The sequence below is a fragment of the Staurois parvus genome, unplaced genomic scaffold (assembly GCF_062004578.1).
Source record: "Staurois parvus isolate SC_StPar_1 unplaced genomic scaffold, SC_StPar_1.0 ptg001417l, whole genome shotgun sequence".
NCBI classification, from domain to species: Eukaryota; Metazoa; Chordata; class Amphibia; order Anura; family Ranidae; genus Staurois; species Staurois parvus.
Window position 1 is genome coordinate 259,285 of NW_028319213.1, and position 27,167 is coordinate 286,451.

A 27,167-nucleotide genomic window follows, 5' to 3' on the forward strand; every position below is an offset into this window, starting at 1 on the left:
ACCGTGATCTTCACACTCTGAGCTGTTGGGTGAACTCAGTACACGAAAAGGAAACAGTTCTCCTTTACATAGTTAACTTGTCACGGCTGTTGCTGTACAAAACTTTTCAAACGTTTCCTGATCTGCTGGAAGGAGAGAAGTCAACAGTCCACGTAGACTGGAAACAGGTAATAAATATATTCTTTGAATACATTTGTATATGGAGACGAGTTTCTAAACTGCTGGATCTTAAATTGGGGCGTGTCATGGCAACTGTCACTTGTTATTATTCTGAGCTCCATTTTACATCTAGCAAGTTCTGATTTGGAAAGGATCAGCAAGCGTAAATGGTAAGACTACTAAATCACACAAACGTTTATCATTTCAGGTTCACGTGCCTGAATAGAAGTGAAATATTTGAGAATACATTTCTCCTTCAATAATTCTTATTGAGTTTGATGTGTTTGGAGCAATTGAAATGAGAGAATTTTGACAGTAAATTTTCAAATGATAGTTTGTAGAAATATTTAAATGGATTAAAGTGTATCTAAATCTAAAACTTTTTTTTGTTGTTGTTAGCGTGGAAGGGTTAGACCTTTTGCCTTGTTTTTATAGGTGGGGAAACTCGCCCTTTCTATACCTGTTGATCATTGTCACTAAGACATAAATTGAGAAGAAATCCAAAGTTTAAAACTGAATTCACCAGCCACTTGTGTTTGGCATATGTTTCAGCTTGTCTTTGTGTGGGGCTTGTGTTGGTCAACGTGACTCCAATGCAGCCCAAAGAAACACATGGTGTGAATGGGACCTTGAAGTTGTCACCAGAACAAGAGATGAGGGCAAGGACCCCATTCATACCTATGTGGTTTTATATTTCATATGCTATTGAATGTGCAGAGGGTTGCCATTATTAATAGTGTTAGTTCACAGATATGTGATGAGTTGACAAGCATTGGGCAAAAACAGGTTCATGTCAGTCGAAGGACTTTTAATGGCAATGGCAGCACACATAAATGCACCATGATGCATGTCAAAAATGCACCTCAAAAACATGTTGCAATGCAAGCAAATAAGTGCAAGTCCAAGCTTTCAGCCTGGGTTCACATATATGTGGTGCAGCATATCGCATGTGATTTGCACAGGAACCACACCGCATTTCTGTGCAAATCACATGCGATTTGTGTGAAGTGCGTATGGCTCTAATCGCACCACACCCGCGAACGTGCAAAACCCTATTTTTTGGTCCAAACTAGAATCATATTGCATGAATATTCACACCTATGCGATCCGATTCTGCACATCGCACTGCGTTTTGAGGACCGCTTTCAGGGTGTCGCTAACTTAATATACACATCCACAGCGGTTTGCATGAACGGGGTGCAATTCTGATGCGGTGCGGAATTCGCACAGAAAACGCTGCGAATTCCACACCACATCAGTGTGAACCTGGGCTCAATCATTCAATGGGGACACCTGTTCTGTGGTAACAGTTTAAAGGGGATTTCCCTTTGCAGGAGTTTCCACTCAGTCATTGCAAAAGCACGTGACGGGAAATCTTCCAAACTGGACATAGACAGCAAAAAATATACTGACAGGTTCCAACCAAATCCTGTTCTATCCAAAACGTAAAAAAAAAAAAATTGACTATACATACATTTTCATAAACTTGTCTTTAGTGGAAGGAGAGGAAACTAAAAAGCATAGACTATGCAGTAATAATGAAATGAAAAAAAGAGAAAAGAGGGGTGGGGTGGTAAGGGGTAATTGATTGATATTATAATCACAAAGACCTAACCTATGTTCCCAGAAATGACCTATTTCAGGCTCAGTGACTTTCCACTGACAGGACGTCAGCACTGCCTATAAGAATGTTGTCCTTTCAGTATTAGAACTTTGTCCTTACATATATCATTCCAATTTAGGCCGGAAGGAAAAATCCATTTTATTCTTCTTTAGTCATAATTTTTATGTGGGCTAAACCTCCTAATACTAAGTCTGCAAACAGAAACAGTTTTTGAAATAGAAGTTGCAAAACGTATTTGCACTTTGACCAGAAATGTTATCAGGCTCCATGCACACTAGTGTTTTTGTTAAGCTCCTAGAATCTGTTATTAGTATTTTTTTTTTATTTGCTCCTAGAAGCTAAATAGTGTTGTCCTATGTGTCCATGCACACTACATTAGGCTATTAGTGTTTTTTGAGCTTCAACCTCTAGGAACAGAAAAAAAATGTTTTTGTAGAGGTTTTTTTTTGGAGCGTTTTTTCCAGCAGAAAAAAAACGCTACTAAAATGCTCCTAACAGCTTTTTTTTCTAGCTTTTTCCTACATGTACTGTAAAAACACTAACGCTCCTAAACACTACTAAATCACTACTAAAAAACGATATGACCAGGATTTTTTATCCAGTGTCTTTTTTAGCTTAAAAAAACCGCTAGTGTGCATGGAGCCTCATGGCTCAGAATTTGTGTTTCCAAGTCTGTTCACTTTATAGCCTCTATATAATTCCTGTTCTGTGCATTTAACTAATAATATGTTAATGTATAAGCTATCAATGCAAAAAAAGTTTACTTCTTCCTGGAAGTTAGGAACATGAAACACGTTTTCATGTACAGGGTGGATACCGCACAAACAGTCATGTGACCACTCCATTGCATAATCTCCAGGATTTCGCTGACATACATCCTCCAAGTCTAAAGGTGTGCCATAGTGAATAGATGAATGATAAAGGTTTTGGTTCAAACTTGCAGTATTATACAGTATAAGAAACCTATTCTATATTCAGTCATGTTGGGGTTGTAGTGTTCTATGTACAGAGTATAGTAGAATTGTATTCATGATCATATCCAATAGTCGGTCATGTTGGCTTTTTAGTGTTCTACATAGAGTGTAGGAGAATTGTATTATGGTCATATCCAGTAGTCGGTCATGTTGGGGTTGTAGTGTTCTATATAGAGTGTAGGAGAATTGTATTATGGTCATATCCAGTAGTCGGTCATGTTGGGGTTGTAGTGTTCTATATAGAGTGTAGGAGAATTGTATTATGGTCATATCCAGTAGTCGGTCATGTTGAGGTTGTAGTGTTCTACAAGAGTGTAGGAGAATTGTATTATGGTCATATCCAGTAGTCGGTCATGTTGGGGTTGTAGTGTTCTACATAGAGTGTAGGAGAATTGTATTATGGTCATATCCAGTAGTCGGTCATGTTGGGGTTGTAGTGTTCTATATAGAGTGTAGGAGAATTGTATTATGGTCATATCCAGTAGTCGGTTATGTTGGGGTTGTAGTGTTCTATATAGGGTGTAGGAGAATTGTATTATGGTCATATCCAGTAGTCTGTCATGTTGGGGTTGTAGTGTTCTATATAGGGTGTAGGAGAATTGTATTATGGTCATATCCAGTAGTCGGTCATGTTGGGGTTGTAGTGTTCTATATAGAGTGTAGGAGAATTGTATTATGGTCATATCCAGTAGTCGGTCATGTTGGGGTTGTAGTGTTCTATATAGAGTGTAGGAGAATTGTATTATGGTCATATCCAGTAGTCGGTCATGTTGGGGTTGTAGTGTTCTATATAGGGTGTAGGAGAATTGTATTATGGTCATATCCAGTAGTCGGTCATGTTGGGGTTGTAGTGTTCTATGTACAGAGTATAGTAGAATTGTATTATGGTCATATCCAGTAGTTGGTCATGTTGGGGTTGTAGTGTTCTATATAGAGTGTAGGAGAATTGTATTATGGTCATATCCAGTAGTCGGTCATGTTGGGGTTGTAGTGTTCTATATAGGGTGTAGGAGAATTGTATTATGGTCATATCCAGTAGTCGGTCATGTTGGGGTTGTAGTGTTCTATATAGGGTGTAGGAGAATTGTATTATGGTCATATCCAGTAGTCGGCCATGTTGGGATTGTAGTGTTCTATATAGAGTGTAGGAGAATTGTATTATGGTCATATCCAGTAGTCGGTCATGTTGGGGTTGTAGTGTTCTATATAGGGTGTAGGAGAATTGTATTATGGTCATATCCAGTAGTCGGTCATGTTGGGGTTGTAGTGTTCTATATAGAGTGTAGGAGAATTGTATTATGGTCATATCCAGTAGTCGGTCATGTTGGGGTTGTAGTGTTTTATATAGCGTGTAGGAGAATTGTATTATGGTCAAATCCAGTAGTCGGTCATGTTGGGGTTGTAGTGTTCTATATAGGGTGTAGGAGAATTGTATTATGGTCATATCCAGTAGTCGGTCATGTTGGGGTTGTAGTGTTCTATATAGGGTGTAGGAGAATTGTATTATGGTCATATCCAGTAGTCGGTCATGTTGGGGTTGCAGTGTTCTATATAGAGTGTAGGAGAATTGTATTATGGTCATATCCAGTAGTCGGTCATGTTGGGGTTGCAGTGTTCTATATAGAGTGTAGTGGAATTGCATTATGACCATATCGGGTTGGGGTTTTACTGTAATAGAATTTGTATTATAAACATGTCTAGTGCTGGATCATGTTGGAGGTATAGTTTCCGAGTATAAAGTGTAATAGAAGTATATTGAGCTCGTGTCCACTAGTCAGTCATGTTGGAGGAGTAGTATTCTATGTATACAATGTAATAGAATTGTATTATGATTGTGTCTAGTGTTGTGTTATATTGGAAGTATAACGTTCTATGCATAGAGTGTAATAGGTCTGTATTATGATTGTGTCCAGTGGTGGGTTGTATTGGAGGTATAGTGTTCTATGTATAGAGTGTAATAGACCTGTATTATGAGTGTGTCCAGTGGTGGGTTGTATTGGAGGTATAGTGTTCTATGTATAGAGTGTAATAGACCTGTATTATGAGTGTGTCCAGTGGTGGGTTGTATTGGAGGTATAGTGTTCTATGTATAGAGTGTAATAGATCTGTATTATGATTGTGTCCAGTAGTTGGTCATGTTGGAGGTATAGTGTTCTATGTATAGAGTGTAATAGACCTGTATTATGAGTGTGTCCAGTGGTGGGTTGTATTGGAGGTATAGTGTTCTATGTATAGAGTGTAATAGACCTGTTTTATGAGTGTGTCCAGTAGTTGGACATGTTGGAGGTATAGTCGTCCATATATAGAGTGTAATACAATTGTATTATGTTCACGTCTAGTGGTCGGTCATGTTGGGGGTGTAGTGTTTTATAGAATGTAGGAGAATTATATTATGATTGTGTTCGGTAGTTGGTTATGTTGAAGGTGTATAGTTATATGCATGGAGTGTGATCGATTTTATGATCATATGCAGTGGTTATCCCAGGGATGCATGACTCATGTGCAGTGAGTCATGCTGGGGGTGTAGTACAGTATAACCTACTTCTTGATATTGTAACGATTGTGCACAACAGAGACCTGGAAGCTGTACGCGACAGCTATCTTGTTAAGGTCTCAGCCATTTTGTTTTTTATGAGCAGCGACCTCTAAAAAAAAATTGAAGAAAAGTGAATATTAGACTGTTCAAAAAAATAGCAGTGTTTGTATTCTTCTTTACAAACTCAAACATTCACTATATAAACTGAAAAATGTTTGAAGATTTTGCTTTCCTTTGAATCACTTAATGAATATTTCGTTGTATAAGCACTGTTTCTGAGAACTGCTGTACATCTGTGTTGCATGGAGTCACCCAACTTCTGGCCCCTGTGAACAGGTATTCCAGCCCAGGATGATTGGACTACATTCCACAGTTCTTCTCTATTTCTTGGTTTTTGCCTCAGAAACTGCATTTTTGATGTCACCCCACAAGTTTTCTATTGGATTAAGATCCGGGATTGGGCTGGCCACTCCATAACGTCAATCTTGTTGGTCTGGAACCAAGATGTTGCATGTTTACTGGTGTGTTTGGGGTCGTTGTCTTGTTGGAACAATCAGTGATCACATGCAGAGTAGTAAGCAAGATGTCACTTTTGACATCATTGCTTACTACGTGTGACATCTGTGAATGATCACAGAGGTCACATGGTACAAGGCTATTCACAACAATCACAGCTCACAAAGTAGTTCTCAATGGCTGCAAGAATGCAGCTAGAGAGAAGGAGAAATGATTGCTTTTACAGCCTTTATGGGTGTAAAAGCAATCAGTGTAAAAAAAAAAAAAAATCTTCATCACCCCACACAAGTAGTACAGTGTCACCATAGTGACACTGTACTGCTAGGGTAACAGTATGTAAAAAAAAAACATAAATAATATGAAAAAATAAAATAAAAATGTAAAAAAAAAGTTTACAAATTATAATTTTTGGTTATAAACTAATTTGGGTTATTTTTTTTTTTAATAAAAAGATAACGGAATACATTTTGGCCAAAATTTATGATGAAATATTATTTATTTGCAAAATTTTATAAGAAAAACACTTTTTTTCAAAATGTTAGGACTTTTTCATTTACATAGCAAAAAAAAAATCCCAGTGGTGAATAAATACCACCAAAATAAAGCTTTATCTGTCTCAAAAAAAATGTAAAAAAATTCATATGGGTACAATGTTGCATGACTGCGCAATTGTCCTTCAAAGTGTGATACCACTAAAAGCTGAAAATTGGCCTGGACAGGAACGGGGTAAAAGTGTCCGGACTGGAAGTGGTTAAAGTGTCGCATGACATGCTAGGTATCTACTTACTTGGCATACCATCATTTGTTATATTTTACAAAAATGTTTTATTTAGTTTGCAAAAGTTGCCATGTGACATAAAAAATTGCAAAACCCACCATTTTATTCTCTCACCATTTTATTTTCTAGGGCCTCTGCTTAAAAATATATATATAATGTTTGAAATGTTTTCTCTCAGCAGTCAGCATCAATAGACTGTCTATCAGCCAGCAACAACAGGCCCCTACCTCAACAGTAGGTCCCTTCTAGCAATAATCCCCCCGGCAGCAATAGATTCCCCCACCAGCAACAACAGACCTTCCTAGCAGCAATAAACCAGCACACAAAAATAGATCCCCATAAGTAACCATAGATCCCCCAGCAGCCAGCATCAATAGACCTTCCAACACACCCAAGTACTCCTTGCCACTACATACATTCAGTGCTGGGTGTGCTGGAACTGCGTCCCCCCACCTAGGGGCGGACTGACAACTCATGAGGCCTCTGGACAATAGAGGATCATGGGGCCCCTGTATCCTCGCCCACACTCAAACCACACCCAAAAGAGCCTAGGCCTGGTCTGGAAAGGGGTTAAAATCAGACTGCCAGGGCATAAGATTAATATCTGCTGGTGAATGCTGCGTTTTTACAGGATTCCTATTTTTGAACTCCATTTCCTGTTAGTGTATTTCTGAAACAAGAAGTGATCTCATTTTGTGTAATCAGTATCTGTAAATGTAATAAACTGCTGGGCAGTGAATATTCCATGCAGAGTGATAACTTTGGCAGGTAAATATCAGAGCAGGTAAAAGGGTAATACAACTTGTAGTATACACAGCAGGAAGTGTTGGGAGAGGGTGACTTGCCCATCCGGCTCTGGCACATTCCAATGACAATCCCTAGAAACAGTTCAGGAAATGACTGACATTCAAATAGGCAAATGCAAGACGATTTATTTTTTGGCTGGAGGTCTGCTTAATTTTCTCCAAATTATTATTATGAGTTTGGTGTGCAGATGATCAGTTGCTTTATTTCCCTGCAGGAAAGAACCTGGTTTTGACTGCTGAAAAGCCATGCCTCCAAACTTTATGAAAGGAGAAAAAAGGATGCCATGCAAAGGACATGCACCCGTTTTAAATTTAAAAAAAAAGACACCTTAAACCCACAAGTATTTGTTTTAATCACAACACTATCTTTTATACTGTTTTTTTTTTTTTTTTCTCTCAAAAAAAAAAATTTGCAAAAATACTGCACAAACCAATGGCCACCCTGTCACTAGTGATGGATGGCTTTGTTTATATACAAATCCATGTGATGCCCATAACAGAGGGGACACAGTGATCACATGGCTTTTTTTGCTAAAATCAATAGTCACTAGTTCATAATCTTACTCTTCTCTCTGTTGCCTTTGATACAGATGGTAACCATCTCCTCTCCCTTGACATCAGTGACTTTTTTTTTTTTTTTTTTTGTGTTTTTTTTTTTTTAATTATTTAGAAGAAGCAGTATAAAATGTCCTTTCAACACATACATATAAGCATGAAATGTAGCAAATATTATACCCCAAAACACAAATTCAAATACAAGTAAATCAAAGGCATTGGGCTGTGGTGTAGACAGTGCTTGATATGTGTATTCAGCAGAGCTTCCTGTACACACCACTGAAATATACTGTTTCCTTGTATGTTTTTTTTTGCTTTTTTTTTTTTTTTTTAGTGACTCTGCTCTTTGCTGGTGCTACTCCTACCTATCTTACTGCACCGTCAGTGTCACTTACAACTGTACTTCTTCCTCTCCTCTTCCCATAAGGGGTCCCCCAAAGTTCCGTCCTCAGACCTCTTCTATTCTCTATCTACACCTCCTCCCAGGGTCAGCTGATAAACTCCCACAGCTTTCAATACCCTTTCTATAAATAAAAAATAGGTGACCTGTCCCTTTAAGTTAATCATGTAACTGGTTTTATTTTACCACATTTAAATGCACCTTCATGGACATTTTTACACTGAAATTTATTATTGAATTTACTCACATATTGTGCTTTGGTGTTTTTTACTTATGTTCTTTTGCTTGAGCAATATTTAACCCCTTCATGACTGAGGGTAAAACAAATGTTAATGTCTGGAAAAAATTATGTAACTATGAAATGTGTTAATAAAATGGTATACTGTCACAACTACTTTGTGTAGCCAGGTGGACTAGACCAGGAAAAACTGAGCTTTCTTTTAGTGGTAAATAGTAACAGATATAATTTGTTTGTTTTTTTTTGTCATAGGAATAATGGTCCAACATAGTAAAAAAATATATTTTTAAAAAATGTTACAGTATATTTCTTGCTATTACAGAGACTTGCAATTTGTGTCGCCCGACGCCAGGGACATGCAGTTCCGGGCACCGGGTAGGTAGTTTTTGTTTCCATTTAGCCCTGCTGTGGCTATGGTGCCTCCTGAATACTTCCACACACCCCACTAAGTTGGCAGCCCCTGGGCTCCACTTGCCCATTTGTGGGTGCTGGCGTGTAGTGGGGTGGGAGGAGAGCAGACACACGTCTGCTCTCCTTCCCTTCTTGCTGGGACCAGGAAGTGACGATGTGCACAGGTCTTTTCCCTCCCCCAACCTGTGATCGGTCAGTGAGAGGAGAAACAGTAGACTGAGGAACTCTCCCTTGTCACTCTGCTCTCTTCCCCTATCAGCATGTTTCTTAGCACATGAGCACTGCAACACAACTCACTGGCTGCTTAGCCCTCTTCCAGTCTGAGCTCTGCTCTACAGGGATTATTAAAGGCTACAAACTCAGATTCAGATACTTGCACTGCTTACATTTAAAAAAAATACTTTAAGGGTCCATTCACATCAGTCGCTGCATTGTAACTCAGCGGCTGGTGTGTGGTGTGGTCTGGCAGGATCACCGCACTGTTCCCCTTTTCTTTTTCTTTTTTTGAACTTATTTGAAATGTCATACAGATATATCATAATGTCTGTCTGCTTCCTCTCCCCCCCCCCCCTCCACTGCCCCATTTGGCACTTTTTGGGGGAAGCAGGTACCTGGTTTTGACAGGTACCTGCTCCCACTTTCGGTTCAGTTTACCATGGCAATCTGAGCTGAAGTTCGGCCCCCCACTTTCCCCCCACAGTCTTCTGGGACACTTCACAGGTCCCAGAAGACTGTCAGACCATTCAGGAGGTGCAGCGTGACAGTGGTCACCCATCTTTGAAGCCACAAGCTGTCACAGCTAGGTGCCCCCATTTGAGATGCCGGCGCCAGGGGGAGAAGAAGAGATGGCACGGGTGAGCACTTTGATGGATCCCTGGACAGGTGAGTGTGTTTTATTGAACACAAAAATGACTGGAACTCTGCTTTAGTGATGTGTTTATGAAGACAGAGCTGCGTTAATTTGTGTCTTTTATATCTGCCTGCAAAGTACATATGTGCATGTTTAATGTTTTTTGTGAGCGGGTACATCATGAAAGTTCTGTTTTGTCATCACAGTGTCAGAATGGTGTCAGTTCCAGAGCACACTATGGACGAGGTTCCCCTCCAGGAGGAAGACGAGGACACCATGGAGTACCGGGTGTTGATGGCCTATGCCCAGCGCTCACTTTCTAAAAGTAAATTTTTGGAACTGCAGAGGGCGGTGGGCCAGACAACCATCAGTAATGGGAAGGAGGAAAAAGCCAACGAGGAAACAAAAAACCCCAAAAGCAAACAAAAAAAGAAGCGCTGGCCAAAAACACTGACTCCTGCATGCCTCCGACCACCAAAGAGCAAGAAGAAAACAATGAATGATTCTCTGGGAAAGAGTAAGTAAAAAGTTATACCGCTCTAGGTATTCTTAGGCCAAAGGTTACATAGTTACATAGTTTGTAATGTTGAATAAAGACAACAGTCCATCCAGTTCAACCTGGTGACCAGAATCGGATGGCATACTCCAGATGTGGCCATACCAGAGTTTTATAAAGTGGTAGGATTGTTTTCTCTTGCTTGTAAATACCCTTTTTCTGCATGCTAATATTCTGTTAGCTTTGCTTGCTACAGCTTGGCATTGCATGCCTTTGCTGAACCTGTTATCTACTAGGATCCACAGATCTTTTTCCATCCTGGATTCCCCCATTGATTCTCCCCCTGGTGTATTTTTAGCCCCCAAAGTCATTACTTCACATTTTTCAGTCATTGCATGTTCATTCAGGTACGTTCCTCCACATATTTAACCCCAATAGCAGCTTGGTCATGAAGAACCTCTATAACTAAGTCCCAAGTGGGTAAAATGGGTCAAAGGTGGAGACAGTCTGGCGGAGAGTAGTGTGCTTCTGTCTGGATTTGTGAATTTGTTCAGTTTGCAAAAAAACGTGTTTGGATACAAAGGAGAAAAGAGCATAAGAGCAGCTTTTCTGTTTGAATTTTGGTAAAATGTTGTGGTTGCAAGGGACCCTCACAAAACAAAATATCTGTGTGGAATAATCAATTTATAATTAACAACAAATTCAATCGATCTGCCACACGCAAGGAAGTTGATTTTGATCAATCATAAATTATCGTTCGCATCCCTGTTTCCACCATGTAATCTCATAATCTGATCAAAATACAATTGTATTCATAAACAAAGTATCTTGATGCTGTAGATTGATGCAAAACAACTGATAACTTTCCTCCCTGGCCAATCGACTCAGCTTGATTGAATAAGAACTAAATTGATCAGAAGGGAAGTTATGCTATTTAACTGTTTGTGGATTAAAAAATGTTGGTTAAATAGCCCACTGATCAGATAAAAAAAAAAAATGAAGCCTGTATGGCCACCATAAACTATTCACCAAATTAAAGATGTGACAGCTCCCATTAAAGCCTAATCACACAGGTGTCTAATTGTAGCACATGTGTATGTACATTGACTACAATTTGTTTAATTATATACTGCAAAAAAAAGTAAATTTTTGCCAGAGTTATACTTGGAGAGGGTCTCTACTTTTCTTGTCACTGGTGCATAGGGCTGAACCCAGAACAAAAAACTGTAGCTCCCATATCACAGCCAAAGCTGTATGTGCTATTAAGGATCAGGATGTAATAGAGAAGTTAGAGGCAGGCATGTAGTTTGTGAGGGTTAGGCCGATTTCAGATGGAGGGGACTCTGTTTAAATCAGCAGGGGATCTGTCAGCTGATTCTCTGCTGATCAGAGCAGAGTGGGCAGATTACACTGTTCAACAAATTTTTATTTTTTGCCAGTTTTGGAAACAAAAGGATCCATTTCTTAATGAATTTCACATTCTGAGTTCAAATATAACAATAAAATTTGTCAATTGGCTCTAGTTTTTCTGTAAACGGAAAGTTTTCTACTATAGGCGTAATGACTACATAATGCACAATAATTATATAGATAGATGTCTTTCCACAAATATAAAGCAAGTGATATTGACTACATAACAAAGCCTAAATGGCATAATATATTGCATAGGATTACCAAGAAAAATTATAGCCATAAGCTAAGTTGAATCATTTTAATACTTAGGATTCTCACTAGTTTTGTCTTCAGTTTGTGTCGGTTTTGCTTCTCTTGGCTTTTCTCTTGTATTCGAGGAAAGGGCTATCTCTTACAACTGCACGTGACTACACGCTTCAGGTTCTTCCTCACTTGACTCAACCACGAAGGATTCTGGTGCTTTAGGAATTGGTAGCCCCTCTCCATGAGGAACTGGACGTATTGCCGATGGAATATTTGGATAGTGCACAGATAACTTTTTCTTCTTATTTAGCCCTTTTACAATTGGAGGCACCATACAAAAGTAACAATTACTAACATGATCTGTTGGCTCTCTCCAAATCATTGGCACAGCGAAAGGCATAGATGCCTTTTTTCCATTCAACCATTGCTCCAGTGCCGTCCCACAAGAATTGCAGCATATATGTGGTGCCCAGCTCTTGTCCTGGTCTCCTATCTTGCAGCCAAAATACAAGTTGTAGGCTTTCTTAATCATTCCTGTTATCCTCCTTTTTTGTGAGATAAAAGTTATTTCACCGCAGATATAGCAGAAATTATCTGCTTTATTCACACAAGTTCGAGGCATTACTGAGTAGCCTATATAAGCATAAAACGAAATGTAAAGACGCTGTCGAACTACAATCAGCTACAGATACTGCAGCTTTTATGCAGTGAAGTGATGCAATTAAAGGCTAATATTGCATCATCTCAGTATACATGCAATTTTCTATTGGTCACCAGTATCAATTGCGCAATATGCAGCTGAAGTTGCATCATAATTTTGAATGGCTTACGTCATTAGACGGGTGAATATATCATGGAAACTAGAGCCAATCAACATTTTTTAGGGTCATTTTCGTTTTCAGCACCCCAAAATTATGTAAGATTAGCTAATTTTATGCCCAAAACTTTTTACCTGTTGAACAGTGTTATTGGTCCGTGTCCACTCACTTTATGCACAGTGGACACAGACAAAGCCTGCTCTGCTCAATAGGTGGCCAGGTGTTAATGGACAGCGGAGCCGACTGTGCCCCTATCTGATCTACCTAGACAGAATAGGAAGGATCCCCTTCTGTTTTCTTTTAGCGTACTGGATCGGATTGGAAGTAGGCGGGTGTAAGCAGACCCAAGACTGTTTACATCTGCCAGTCCATAGGGGTCAATGGAGAGTCCAGTCAGGTCTGCCTGAAAAACTGACAGACCTGATCAGACCTTTCGTGTGAAAGGGGCCTAACAGGAACTAGTGGTGCACATAATCTGGAATAGGAAATATCTTTCCTAACCTCTTTCCACCAACCAGAAATGATAACGCTGGAGCCCTTTCTTGGACTTCCTAATCATGTGAACAGTTATCACAGTGATCACATGGTTAGGAGTCAATCCTTCCAGTTTCCAATTGTTAATATTTGACCGGGAGCTGTCAGTAACAGTGCAGTCACAGTGCTGGGGGTGCGTTGTTGAGCTCATTCACAGTACAATATAGTGACCCATATATGAGGCCCACCTTCCTGCTGACACTTATATGCTTTTGGATGGCCAAAGGGGGTTAGAAAGTCCTTACACGGTTTTGAAATATATATTACCCCTGTACAAATCATTAGTTAGACCTCATCTGGAATATGCAGTTCAATTTTGGGTTCCAATTCACAAAAAGAACATTGGGGAACCGGAGAAAGTACAGAGAAGGGCAACCAATTTAATCTCCAAACTCTGAAAGGTTTCTTCACAGTAAGAGCTGTGAAAATGTAGAATAGGTTTCCTCAAGAGTTGGTTCTGGCCAGCTCAGTGGATTGCTTTAAAAAAAAGCCTGGATTGTTTCTTAGATACACAGAATATAACTGGATACTAACATTTATAGGTAAAGTTGATCCAGGGAATATCTGATTGCCTCTCGGGGGATCAGGAATGAATTTTTTTTTCCTCTGCAGGAGCAAATTGAATCATGCTTTGCTGTTTTTTTGCCTTTCTCCGGATCAACTGTGGGTGTAGGATTATAACTTTTTTTTTTTTTTTTTTTTTTAATGGTTGAACTGGATGGACTTTTGTCTCTTTCAGCCAGACTAACTATGTAATAATATAAACTCATTTTAAAAAAATTACCAAAAAAGTTAAAATGGACTCCCCCCCCCCCCCCCCCCTTCAATAGTCATTAAAAGGTAACTGCAACCCTAAAAACCATTAAATGTATCTAAACCCATGAAAAATGTAATATATTTTAGATTCAATAACTTTTTTTTCTTTATTTTTCACCTGGTGACATCATTTGTTGGTGTACTGTATCTATAAAGAAACATCATTGTCACACTTGGACAGGACTACAAGATACCTCCCCCTTCTTTACTCCATATTATAGTGGGAACGTTTTCGGCAGTCCACAGGTGGGAACAAGTGAGACAGGTGGGAACAATGTAAGGAACATGAGTACAGAACAGAACGTTATTAGCCCACAATTTTCTGACAGGATCAACAAGCATTCTTTAAAATCGTATAATACAAAACATTTTTCAGTGGCATATTTAGTAGACCAAAAGAGAGCAAAGAAGAGAAGTTTATAGCTGGGGTTTACATAATGCATTTTGCCAAAAAGTTGCAATTTTTTTTAATGAAATCTTAACAAAGCAAAAACAGTTGATTTTGCTCATTCCTACTAATGTTTCGCCTCTGTCAATGTTCTTTCTGGTAATAGCGAAGGACCCAGAGGAAGAGAGAGCCAGGAGTATTGTCAGAGGGGTGCAGCGCATTGTAGAGAAGATTAAAAAGCAAGAAAAAGAAAATGGCTTCCGGATGTATAGACGTGTTTCCAGTGTCCAGCAGGATGGTGATGGTAAGCAGCAGGACTATACAGTTACATAGCGATCACTGTAAGGAAAGCAGTTACCCCTAGCAACCATTCATATTTAAATGATCTGGATTGTAATAGACTGTTGTGGGGTGCTAAACATTGTCTTATTCAACCTACCTTTTTTGGGGGGGAAATGAGAAATCATGAAAATATTCTTCTTCTTGTGACTTCTTCATAATAATGAATATGCAGTTTAGTTGTTTCCAAGGTTTCTAAGCGCACAAAAGTGTGAGAAGACCGTATTCTACAAAGTTACCACTATTGTAGCATTGACTCCTGAAGGGGCCACTGGAAATGTATGGGGTCCCTTTTCACCTCTTCAAAGGCTGCCCGCCCTGTTTCCAGTCTCAGTAGTAGACTGACAAATGCAAGTTTAAGTTGAAGGGTCTTTTTAAGATTTACTATGGGTCTTGAACAAAAATGCAGGGAGAAGGCAGAAAGGTACAGAATATACCAAGAGCAAGAAAAACTTGCTTCTTGAATACCTTGACCCAGTAGTATTAGGCCCTATACTGTAGTAGCAATCCCAAAATAATGCTGATGGACAGCTGAGTAACTCTATGACCCTATGAGAGCAGTCACAGTCCTTAAGTAGCTTCTCCTGGCGTCTTAAGCCTTAAAGCTGATCTACATGTTTCCTGTGACTTTAGTGCTGCACTGACTCTAAGCACTGTATGTAGCTTCAGCTACATACAGTGCTGGGTTCTGGCTGTGAGACAGAGACTTCCAGTCTCACCCCCGGAACAAAGCAGAGTTGGTCTGAGTGGTGCTTAGCCATTCATTCTGTGAATGAATAAAAAGCTTCCTCTGATTGGTCGATTCAGGGAGGTGGGCTGATGACATCACAATCTCTGACTCGGACAAAAGGAATGAAACAACCTAAAATCACAGGAAACATGGAGAACAGCTTTGAAAGCTTAAGTACCCGGAGCTATGGATGAAAAGTCCAATTCACAGTGATCAGGCAGCAGCTCCTGTCCAGCTCTCCTACAACATTCTTTCAGAAAGGTTTTTTCTCCAGTATGTTTTCTCAGGCCTTCAGCACATGGCACTTACTGAGGCCTAGTAGAAGTAGCTTCCCTGGAACACACCCATGAGAGGGACTGATCAGATCCTCCCAAATATTTGCCCTTTTCCCCAGCCACACCTTCTGGCTTACCTTCCAAGACTTGACTAGGTCCAACAAACTTTCACAGCAGAATTAAAAGATAAATTGCAGCTCAGCTGGCTACAACAAAGCCATATCACTAAATTTAGCCAGCCAAGACAGAGAAGCTATGCTTGATAGAGTATTTCAGGAATGGAGAGTTAAACAGAAGGAGTAGAGTTCTCCAACAGTACCAATAATTTCAGGAAAGGACACTTAAGCTGACCACACTAGTAGTTATATGAACATTTTCGTTTTCTGGAAGCTCGTTTGATTTTCTAATGGTTAGTGGAAATCTACCTTCGTTTTCAACAATAGTTATAAAAAAAATTCAATGGAGCGGGATGGAAAATGTTTCTTAAAAAGAGATTCTAACTGTGAATGTGGTTTTTCTTCAGGATAAATCACATGAACAAATATTGTAATAGCCTGTTTAATATGTTCTAGATTCCAATCAAACAACAGATTCTGGACATAATTTGAAGGTCTTTTAAACTAAATTTGCTTAGCGATGGCAAGATAGAATGTTATAACTAGAATTTTCACATGAAAGTTCCTACATAAGTCTACTGGTGTATGATCAGCTTTAGTGAGCTTCCAAAGGAAGCATAAGAGTCCCCAGCAGTGCAGAGTATTTCAGGAGGGGAGAGTTAGACAGAGGAAGGAGCAGAGTCCTCCAGCAATGCAGAAAATTTCAGGAGAGGAGAGTTAGATAGAGGAAGGAACAGAGTCCTCCAGCAGTGCAGAGTATTCCAGCAGAAAAGAGTTAAAGTGGTTGTAAAGGTATATTTTTTAAAATTAAAATAATAAATGTGTTATACCTATCTGCTCTGTGCAATGGTATTATACAAAGCGCCCCCAAACGTCCTCTTCTGCAGTCCTCTCCTCTTCTTCTCTTAGTGCCCCCAAAACAAGCCGCTTGCTATGGGGGCACTCACGTGGGGTTGCTCCTGAGCCAGGCTGTGTGCACCTATAGACACACACAGCGCAGCTTGGCCTGCCTATCCTCCCCTCCTCTCAGTATTTGATAGACAGCAGAAGAAGCCAATGGAATCAGTTAGATTTTCTTCATTCAGCCTGCGGGCTGAATGAAAATAAATGATCAATGTAAGATAAGCTTTAGATAAAGGAAGGAGCAGAGTCCTCCAACAGTGCAGAATATTTCAAGAGAGGAGAATTTAATAGAGGAAGAAGCAAACCCTCCAGCAAAGCAAAGTATTTCAAAAGAGGGTTAGAGAGAGGAGCAGAGTTCTCCAGCAATGCAGAGTGTATCAGGAGAGGGGAGTTAGAGAAGGGAACAGAGCCTCTTCGCAGTGCAGAGTATTTCAGAAGAGGAAGGTTAGAGGAAGGAGTCCTCCAGAAGTGCAGAATAATTCAAAAGAAGAGACTTAGAGAGAGAAGTCCTCCAGGAGTGAGGAGTATTTCAGCAGAAAATAGTTAGAGGAAGTACCAGGATCCTCCAGCAGCACAGAGTGGGTTCTATTGTTATCTCTGTTGTAAGACCTGTTTCTAGGAGAATTAATTACACTCACTTCAAATTCTTTCACAGATGAAGATGAATTAATTGCCAACATCGTCCAGATTCTGAGAGCAACAGGAGACAGAATGAATGACCAGGTGATATTTACAGCATGTTTTAGTTATGATCCCTACCAGGAGGTAATCCACAGTCTGTAGGTGGTGCTACAACTTCATCCAGAAAGTTTGGAGTGGCATCAACACCATGTATTGGGGAATTTAACAGATTGGGAATGCAAACTGTTGAGGAATGTTGGATTAGTTGGCAGTAGGTATCATTTAAACCCCACAGTCTACTTTCATAGATGGCAACACAATTTAATTATGCTGATAACAACAGACACAACTCCACAGAAAAGAAAAAAGAATTAACATACATACTACTACTGTGTGTACTGTGCATGCTGGGTTTTATATTTAGAAAGCCCAGCACCAGCCATGTGCTTTTTGTCTGACCTTCAGAGTCAACTTCTAGATGATACGTCTATACAGCAGAAGAGGAGGGAGGGTGATCCTCCTCTGAGACAATCAGCTGTGTTTAATCTAAAATCCTGATGCTGTGGGCTGGATTTACAGCACGAGTAGTAAACCAGCTATCTAAGCCAGCATTTTTCAACCTTTTTTCAAACATGACACCTTTTTATATTGTTATATTTTTTATAGTAAACTTTTTATACTATTTATATTTTTTATAAAGTAAAAAAAAATCAAGGTTTTAATGGATATCTCCAGATTTTGTTTTTTATTACAAAAACTGGTCAAATATAGTAAGAAAAATAATTTTGTACACTTTAGAAATACATTTTTAGGCCTATACCATGACCCACCACCTAAAAAAGAAAGTAATAAATTATCCTACTCCTGACACATATGAGAATACTACATACATGTGCATTAAAAAGAGGGGGGTGAATATTGCAACAAATGCTGGTTTTGTTATTTTATGTTTTAGCAAGTTAATAATTTGTAGGCTGTTATCTGCTTTACATGCCTGTGTTTTTTTATATCTGCCAAGAGCTCAGTTTTTAAGAGTTTTGTGCCTAATTTGGAGCCCAATTTAAAAAGATAAATACAAAGCAATTTTTTTAAGCAGGTTTTACTTTTTTTCAGATAAAGGAGGAAAGAACTCTCATGGAAAGAATTAGAGGGCTGTGGTCATACAACTTCTACAAGAAAGTGACAGACTGTTTTCTTTTGGAGATCGTCCCCACCTATGATGCAGAAGAAGAGCAGCAAACTAGTAAGATTGCGATGTGCCTCCATGCCACCACTGCCCTCACCACACTAGAAAATCAACCAATGAACAAGATCCTTGGTTTTGGCACCCGATATCTCAAAGAGAACTACTCCCCCTGGATTCAGAGCAGAGGAGGATGGGTAAGATAAAGCAAAAAAATCTGTTTTCATTCTGTCAGACTGCAAGAATTAGGTTACTCTGTAACTTTTTTGTAGAAGCATATTCATTTTATGGCTGCAAACGTTTTCTTTTGCTGAAAGACCCTTGATAGCAAAAATGGAGCAAAACTTGTAAGAACTCTTTGGGACTTAAATTACCATTATCATTCCTGCCTAGCCTCTGCTATGAAAAGTAACCTTTTTTCCCATGCAAGATGCATAGCTACCTGGATTCCATGGCCTCAACCTGTTGCCCTTACATCCTGCAGTTGAAAACCTCAACTGTTTGGTGCAGACTGATGCAGTTTAGCCTCCATTCTGTAGGTGGCGCTGTGCTGCTATGCAGATGGAATGTAGGCTAGGAGGAACTGTGCTCTTCTGCAGACTTCGTAGGTGTCACCAGGGAAGCAGTGGTCCAACTGGACACTGCAACACTGAGAGTTTATAAATATCAGTGACCTGCTTGATTTGGTGCACAATTACAAGTGGCTAGAGTAGGCAGGGAATCATACATGACATGGACAGTAATTTACCCTAGGGAAAGGTTCCTGTTTGAGACCAGAGTGATTAGGGACACTGGTGTATGCCCTGCTGTTCATTGGTCTCTGGGATTACTTCGAAGAACCTGTAGTGCTTCCTCAAGTGCCACCACTCTGCCAGTCAGCCACCTCTTCTGCAGATGCTGCTTCATTAATGTAGGCTATGCCTGTGTGATATCATGTGGTACTGAAGCTACACTGTTGGCACTTTCAGCATCACTGTGACTTCTAATATTGACATTACTGCACTTGTACTGTCAGTGCTACTACAACAGTGCCTGGAACTGTTACTGCAAGTGTTCTGCCACAGTTGCTACAGCCATTTTACTAATGCTAGTGATTGTGGATTGCAGTTTACCTTGTTATCTGTTTTACCTGCAATCCATCAATACATTAAATGTTCAACCTTTTTCTGGATTTTGTGTGTCATTCGTTTAACTTGGCTACCAACCTCCTGGCCCACATCCTGTATCAGGAAACTGTCCCATAGAAGCCTACAGGGGACTGACTGATCGGGCATGGCAAGTGGAAAGGAGGTTTTACCCATAATTCTGGGTATATGTGGTCTGAATATATGCTGCTTCAGCGGAAATTGTACTGTGTGTACAGTTTTTTCCTTTTTGACAGAAGCAGGACCGGCTTTTGTCAAAGGGACATGCTGGAAACCAACCATCCAATCAGCATTGATTAGTGTTTTCTGGCAGACAGGCAGACGGGGTAGGAGTTGCAGTCCCCCTGTCAAAACACAAAGGCACAGCGGGGGAGATCGCTGTACTAATATTGCTTAGTTAGTACAGATCTCTCTCAGTGAGCTGAATGGAAAAAACTCAATGTGTGTACCAGGCTTACGATCCATGTAATTGCTGCATATACCTGGTATGCGGAGGCTGGGAACGCTAAGCAGGAAAGATAACTACTTGATGTGATAGAACAGGTATGCTTTACAGCCCATGCACAGGTTCGCATATAGTAAAACATTGTGTTCAAGCAGCCTGGTAATTTTGAATGGGTTGTCAATGGCTTAAAAAAAAAATAGTGCACCACAAAACCCATTCAATTAGGCCATGCCATCACCAGCACCAAACCACCAAAAGTGTTTGTATGTGTGTGTGTGTATGTGTGTATATATGTGTGTGTGTGTGTATGTGTGTATATATGTGTGTGTGTGTGTGTGTATGTGTGTGTATATATGTATATATATATATATATATATATATATATATATATATATATATACTTACATAATGTGCCAACAGTGCGAGGCTCTGTCACTATGAAAATGGCTGGGAAAAAGACACAGCGTCTGCATGTCTGCTTAGTGCAGTGCTACAGAGCATAGATCTGGAGTGGAGAAAACAGCTTGTGCAGCTTTCTCTGGATCTGTGGTTTAGAGATTCCTAAGAGTCTTGGGCAGGATGGAATCTCCAACCCTGTGTCCAGGTGTTGTGGACAACCAGCAGTGTGTGTGCCCAGGTTAGGAGCAGACTGACCATTTGGGCACTAGGTCAGTAGGGGGTCCCATGAGATGCCCCTGGTACTTTTTTTTTTTGGCTGTGCTTTGAGTGTGGGCAAGGACACAGGGGCCCCATGATCCCTTATTGCCCAGGGGCCCCATGAGTTGTCAGTCTGACCCTGGCCTATGTGCACACAGCCTTTATAACGATGGGCTTGTGACAGCAGTTAGTGGTGGAGGTGGAATAGCAGTTGCTATTGCTGCAAGCCTGAAGTCGGAGCCCTTTCAGGAGAGCTGAAAGCACCTGGTGGAAACTGCAACCCTTGTGAGGGGGATTCCGGGCCTAAGGACTGGGAAAATCTGGACAGCTATGAGAGTCTGGGAGACCAAGAGAGGGTCTGGAAGGCTGAGGAAGCTGCAGTGGACAGTGAGTCCAAGGGGCTGGAGGGAATCTGTGAATCTCTGGAGGAAGCAAGCTGTGGTACAGGGAAAACTCTGTCAAGAGGCCATGTGGGGTCTGAACAGCAAGGAGCTGTCACCTAGGCTGAGAGAGCCTGAATAGTCAGTGGTCTGGGAGACTAAGCCAAGCATAGGTACTGCTAACCAGAGAACCAGTTGGCTTGGCACTTTCACTATGTATTATTTTGAGTGAAGTTAAAACCTCCTGCGTGGGAAACCTTGTGTCAAAAGGACTTTTCAGTTCCTAATTCAAATTGTGTTGCGCTCCCGGTGAGAATCTCTATTGTGTTGATAATTATATTTACCCATGGTAAACATATATATATTCAGGTGATGTACAAAAAATATATAAAAATAAAAATATATATGGTGATACAAAATATATTATCCACTAATATAAAAATTATATAAATGTGATAATATCCCCAAAGAAATACGTGATATGATGATGTGTACTTGAAAATAAATATAAATAAATCAATATAACATCATAATTGGTGAATAATCAAAAAATGTGAATTATATATACTTAAAAATAAAAATGAAATATATATATACTGCAAATAAATAAATAATTAATTTGTGATAATAATGTCCTTTAAATTCGGTGACTTTGTGCTTGATTAAATCTTGATTTGGTGACTTATTGTGAATCCGTGACTCTCTTTGAATCCTTAATTAGTGAAGATGTATGCTCACCTCCTTATTAGCCTGCAATTAGGCTATACACACTTGTGGTTCACCTCCTATGGAACCTGCTTAGATGGAATTCCTCCTTTACAGATTGTGAAATGTGGATATCCGTTATCCTTAATTAGCCCATATGGAATTAATCACTCTTTGCGATACTCAAATTCCCTTATGCTTTCCTCTCCATGCGTTTCTCCATATGTGGGGACAAATTGCCAAACATAGTGTTTTATCCTTATAAAAAAATTTCTGCTTTATTGCTTCCAACAGGTACACTCACATATATTGTATGAGGTATAAGATAAATTGCGCAGCACGAGTAATCCGCCAGCCGTTGAGTCATGCACCCGCCGTCTGTCAAACAATCCGGCTCTCTCCGAGCGACACTGCAGCCCCACCCCTACGCGTTACGCCACTGGTCACGTGGCTTCATCAGGGGGTTGTGATCACATGTGAAATGTGGATAACGGATATCCACATTTCACAATCTGTAAAGGAGGAATTCCATCTAAGCAGGTTCCATAGGAGGTGAACCACAAGTGTGTATAGCCTAATTGCAGGCTAATAAGGAGGTGAGCATACATCTTCACTAATTAAGGATTCAAAGAGAGTCACGGATTCACAATAAGTCACCAAATCAAGATTTAATCAAGCACAAAGTCACCGAATTTAAAGGACATTATTATCACAAATTAATTATTTATTTATTTGCAGTATATATATATATTTCATTTTTATTTTTAAGTATATATAATTCACATTTTTTGATTATTCACCAATTATGATGTTACACCATATATATTTTTATTTTTATATATTTTTTGTACATCACCTGAATATATATATGTTTACCATGGGTAAATATAATTATCAACACAATAGAGATTCTCACCGGGAGCGCAACACAATTTGAATTATTAACTTTATGGACACAGAGGTAGTTGTGTGTTGAGTGTTTGCGATCCTATTTACATTTGGGACAGTTTGTGTCCATTTTTTGGTGATCTTGGGGGGTTAATATTGGGTGGATATAATTTGGCTCGCAAGTCATACAGATATCTACTTTTCAGTTCCTGTTTAATAAAAGTGGGCTACCAGGCCCTTTATGGCATAAACTCAAAAACGCATCTACCGCTGCGCTAAGCAATATAAAAAAAAATATATATATATATATATATATATATATATATATATATACACACAAACTCAGCATAAACGAGTACACCCCTAAGACTTTAATCAGTATCTCAATTAACACCCCACAACAAAAAATACTACATCCAGTATTTTGTATGACCTCCATGATTTGTAAGGAAAGCACTAAGTCTGCTAGGCATGGAATGAACAAGTTGGCGACATATTGCAACATCTATCTTTTTCTATTGTTCAAGAACGACCTCTTTTAGAGCCTGGATGCTGGATGGAGAGTGATGCTCAACTTGTCTCTTCAGAATTCCCCATTCTGAATTCAATTGGGTTCAGATCAGGAGACATACTTGGCCACTGAATCACTTTCACCCTGTTCATCTTCAGAAATGTAACAGTGGCCTTAGATGGGTGTTTTGGATCATTGTCATGTTGGAAAAGTGCAAGACATTCAAGGGTACGGAGTGATGGTAGCATCTTATCTTTCAATATAGAGCAGTTCCTCTGTGAATTCATGATACCATAAATGAAATGCAGATCCCCAACACCAGCAGCACTCATACAGCCCCACAGAAGGACACTGCCACCACCATGTTTCACTGGAGGCACCATGCATTTTTCTTTGTACTGCTCACTTGTGCAATACCATGCAGTTTTGAAGCCATCAGTTCCAAAAACATTTACCCTGATCTCATCACTACAGACTACAGAGTCCCAGTAGTCTTTTTTTCTTTTTCAGCATGGGCCCTGGCAAATTCTAGGAGCCCATGGTTGTGAAGGAGTCACTGTAGTGATGACTTTTGCCTGGAGCAGCTGCCTGCTGGCAATGGTATACACACACATACCTAATGTGTTTGCAGCTGTATTCCCACCAAAAATATAATAATCTTCAGCTTATTTTTGTAAAGTTTTTCAATGTATTCAAAGAAATTAAAATGTGGTAAGATACCTGTAGTAAGAATCATTCCATGCAACATTTAAGTAACTTTCTCTCATTTCAGGAAAACGTTATGGGAATCCAAACTGAGGAGGAGGAGATAGAATGAGGCTAGGAAGCCATGTTGGACTTATAACACTACAAGATGACAGACAGAGGCATGCCAAAAGGCCTATTGAGGAGTACAGGCCATGGCCGCCTTTAATTGCTGATTAGAAGAAATATGTGGCCTATCCAACCTTAGTCCTCCTGAGAAGGAACTATCTATCTTGGATACCAGAGAACAAGTTTCTGAAGCAGTTCTGTCTTTAAACCATTGGCTACAGACTTTGGCGGTTAGATGTGTAGGCACCTTCCAACCAACAAACTCTTTTCTATTTTAAAGACAATTGTTTAAACATGCCTAGTCATATCCCTGAAGCGTGTATACTTGTACCTGGGAACTTGCTAGAACTGACCCGGCAATGCCAGAATTCCATTTCCCTAGCTGGGTTGTCAAATTGCTGCTCCATTGCTTTTGTATCTGCCCACAGTGATCCTGCATGCCCTGTCCCTGCCTTATCCAGGCTATGCATGGTGTTATTGGTTGTTGTGGTGCAGGCTGCCACCCGCACCATAGAAATGCATGATGTTGTGTGGACCAGCTGCCTGTAACCTAACAACCAGTGATGCTAGATTGCGGGGTTGTAGGTAAGACAGAAGATGCATGCTGGAGGGGGCACAGCTGAGGTGGGAACCTGCACTGCCTCTGCATTGTCCAGCTGCATAGTATAGGACTAAACGGTCACACACCTCCCCTGTATAACATCTTGCTTCTGTCATTCCTGACTTGCCTTCCCCTGTTTTTTCTGTTCCCAGAAAGAACACCTCGATCTCTGTGTGTTTCTTTCTCTGTCCCTTTTCATAGTGCCATCTTAGTGTTTGGCTCAATCACAATAGCACCAGTACTGCACATAGCACTTGGTCCCCTTAGATCTGTCATATTATTATAGTCACTTGATCCTATTTTTCCATTACCTGCCATTCAAATTTAACCCCTCTTCATACTAACCTTGTTTTTTTCATTCATTCCTCTTTCTCCATCAGTGCTCACCCATCAGAATTAACCTTTGGCTTGGCTCTTGGTCCTTCTCCATCACTATTCTAGCACTCTTTTAGCTATTTAAACTTGCTACACAAAGGTCTGTCACTGTTTTTGCTGACCCAATGATCCTAGATCTGTTAAAGTAGTTATAAACCCTCTTAACACATTTAGCACAATATAATTAACATTCCCCAGTAAGCAATTTAACATTTTGACCCCAGCCCTTGCAGTTTACAACTTTCAATTCTGCTGGCTCCTGCTCTCTCGGTGCTGCTTTCCTAAACTTCAGGTCTTTACAGGAAAAAGTTAACAATGGACAATGCAGCCTTGAGCCAGTCTCTTAGTTCAGAGAAAGGGGGGGGGGGGATTAGCAGGAGAGTGCCCTGTCATCCTAGGCTACTGGGCTATGTGCTCCAATGATGGTTCCATAGGACACTGCAAGAATAAGGAGCCTGAAAAAGGAAACCTAGGCCAGCAGTCATGACACCAACTTAAACTGGAACATGGATAAGGATAAGAAGATAAAAAAAAGCTGCATATTCAGTAACTTATTTAAGCCTGCTACTGAAAGTACTTAAAACACTGAGGGTATAATATCACTCTAATTTCTTTACTGCAACTCTAAGTCACACTTTGTTCAACAGTTGTTTTCCCTGTTGAACAAGGTTGTATACACTGTTTTTTTTTTTTTGTTTGTTTTTTTTATCCCAGTCAAGATATATTCTTTTTTTGGTCTTTCACTTAAGCCGGCCATAAGTGGATCAAAATGTAATCAGTTCAGCAATGAGTGGCAGAATTTCAATCCATGTATGGGCAGGTTGGTTATTGACATATTTAGAAACAATCCTTTAAGCCTCCTCCACTTTTTGCACCATTTGGTGTGGGATGCACTGTGATTATCCCCACTGACTACTCCACACCTGTACTCTGCTCTCATTTTCAAACGTTCCCAGGTATGTGTAAACCTGTGCAGATGTCAGCCTACCCAGCCCTGGAAAAACAGCCTGGCTTTCTCTCTGAATTGATCAGGCCATACAACCTCAACCATGGAATCTACAATCATATCTTTAGAAACGTTAACAACAGAAATTCTAAAAACTATATGGAAACCTTGGCTCCCTGGGACAAGTTGGGAGAGCACTGGCTTGGAGGAAGACAATAGTTGCTATATTAATTTTTCAAGCTAAAATAAAAATTATTTTTACAAATGTCTTCTTCCAGAGGGCATTGCACAACATTTGCAATTAGTGACTGTCAGTCTGCATGATGTAGTAATGGGTATGATGTGGTTATTTACCAAAAGTTTAAGATATTTTTATATGTGCTCTGTTTCTATTTATGAATTTGTACAAAAAAAGTAAAAAAAAAAAAAACTAGCTAAATGCTAGAATTCTTTTGTATTCCCTTTACCCAAGCAAAGATCACAAAGATGTCAACAGCACACATGAAAACTAGAAAAAAAAAGAAAGATACTTTTATTGTAAAAATCAGAATACTGTTTTGTAAAATAAACAATGGTTAAAGCATTTATTTTAGCCCCCAAACATGAGAACATCTGATATGCAAACCTGTTGGGGTCCTTTTCTATCACCACGACTAACAAGACCACACTTAACAGAGCAGAACATCATTTCAATTCAATCTAAACTTTTCAGGTGTCTGTTTAGATGTGTGTAGCTTTCAGTGTGGCCACAAACAACAAAAATTCATATCTCTGCACACAGTCATGTAAAAAAAAAAAAGTATATGCCATGAAAATGGTTTACCTTTTAAAAACATATTTGAAAAAACATCAGATTTTTATTTAAACAGTACCTACAGATAAACAAGTGGGCATCCGGCTGTGACTTGCGGCTTCACAGCCAGGTGCCCACTATGCATGTACAAGTAGCGCTGTGCCTTATAAATGGTCCTGTAGCCTC

General features: G+C 39.7%; 1 protein-coding gene across 1 annotated transcript; it reads left to right on the forward strand.

Annotated features, from left to right (window-relative positions):
* LOC149436153 (uncharacterized) lies at window positions 1-26,482 on the forward strand. The gene is made up of 6 exons (XM_089661962.1): window positions 1-167; window positions 10,054-10,364; window positions 14,722-14,859; window positions 17,574-17,641; window positions 18,653-18,919; window positions 24,226-26,482. Exons 2-6 carry the CDS (start codon window positions 10,061-10,063, stop codon window positions 24,268-24,270), a joined length of 822 nt encoding a protein of 273 aa, XP_089518088.1. The 5' UTR covers window positions 1-167; window positions 10,054-10,060; the 3' UTR covers window positions 24,271-26,482.
* Window positions 26,483-27,167: the final 685 nt, after the last annotated feature.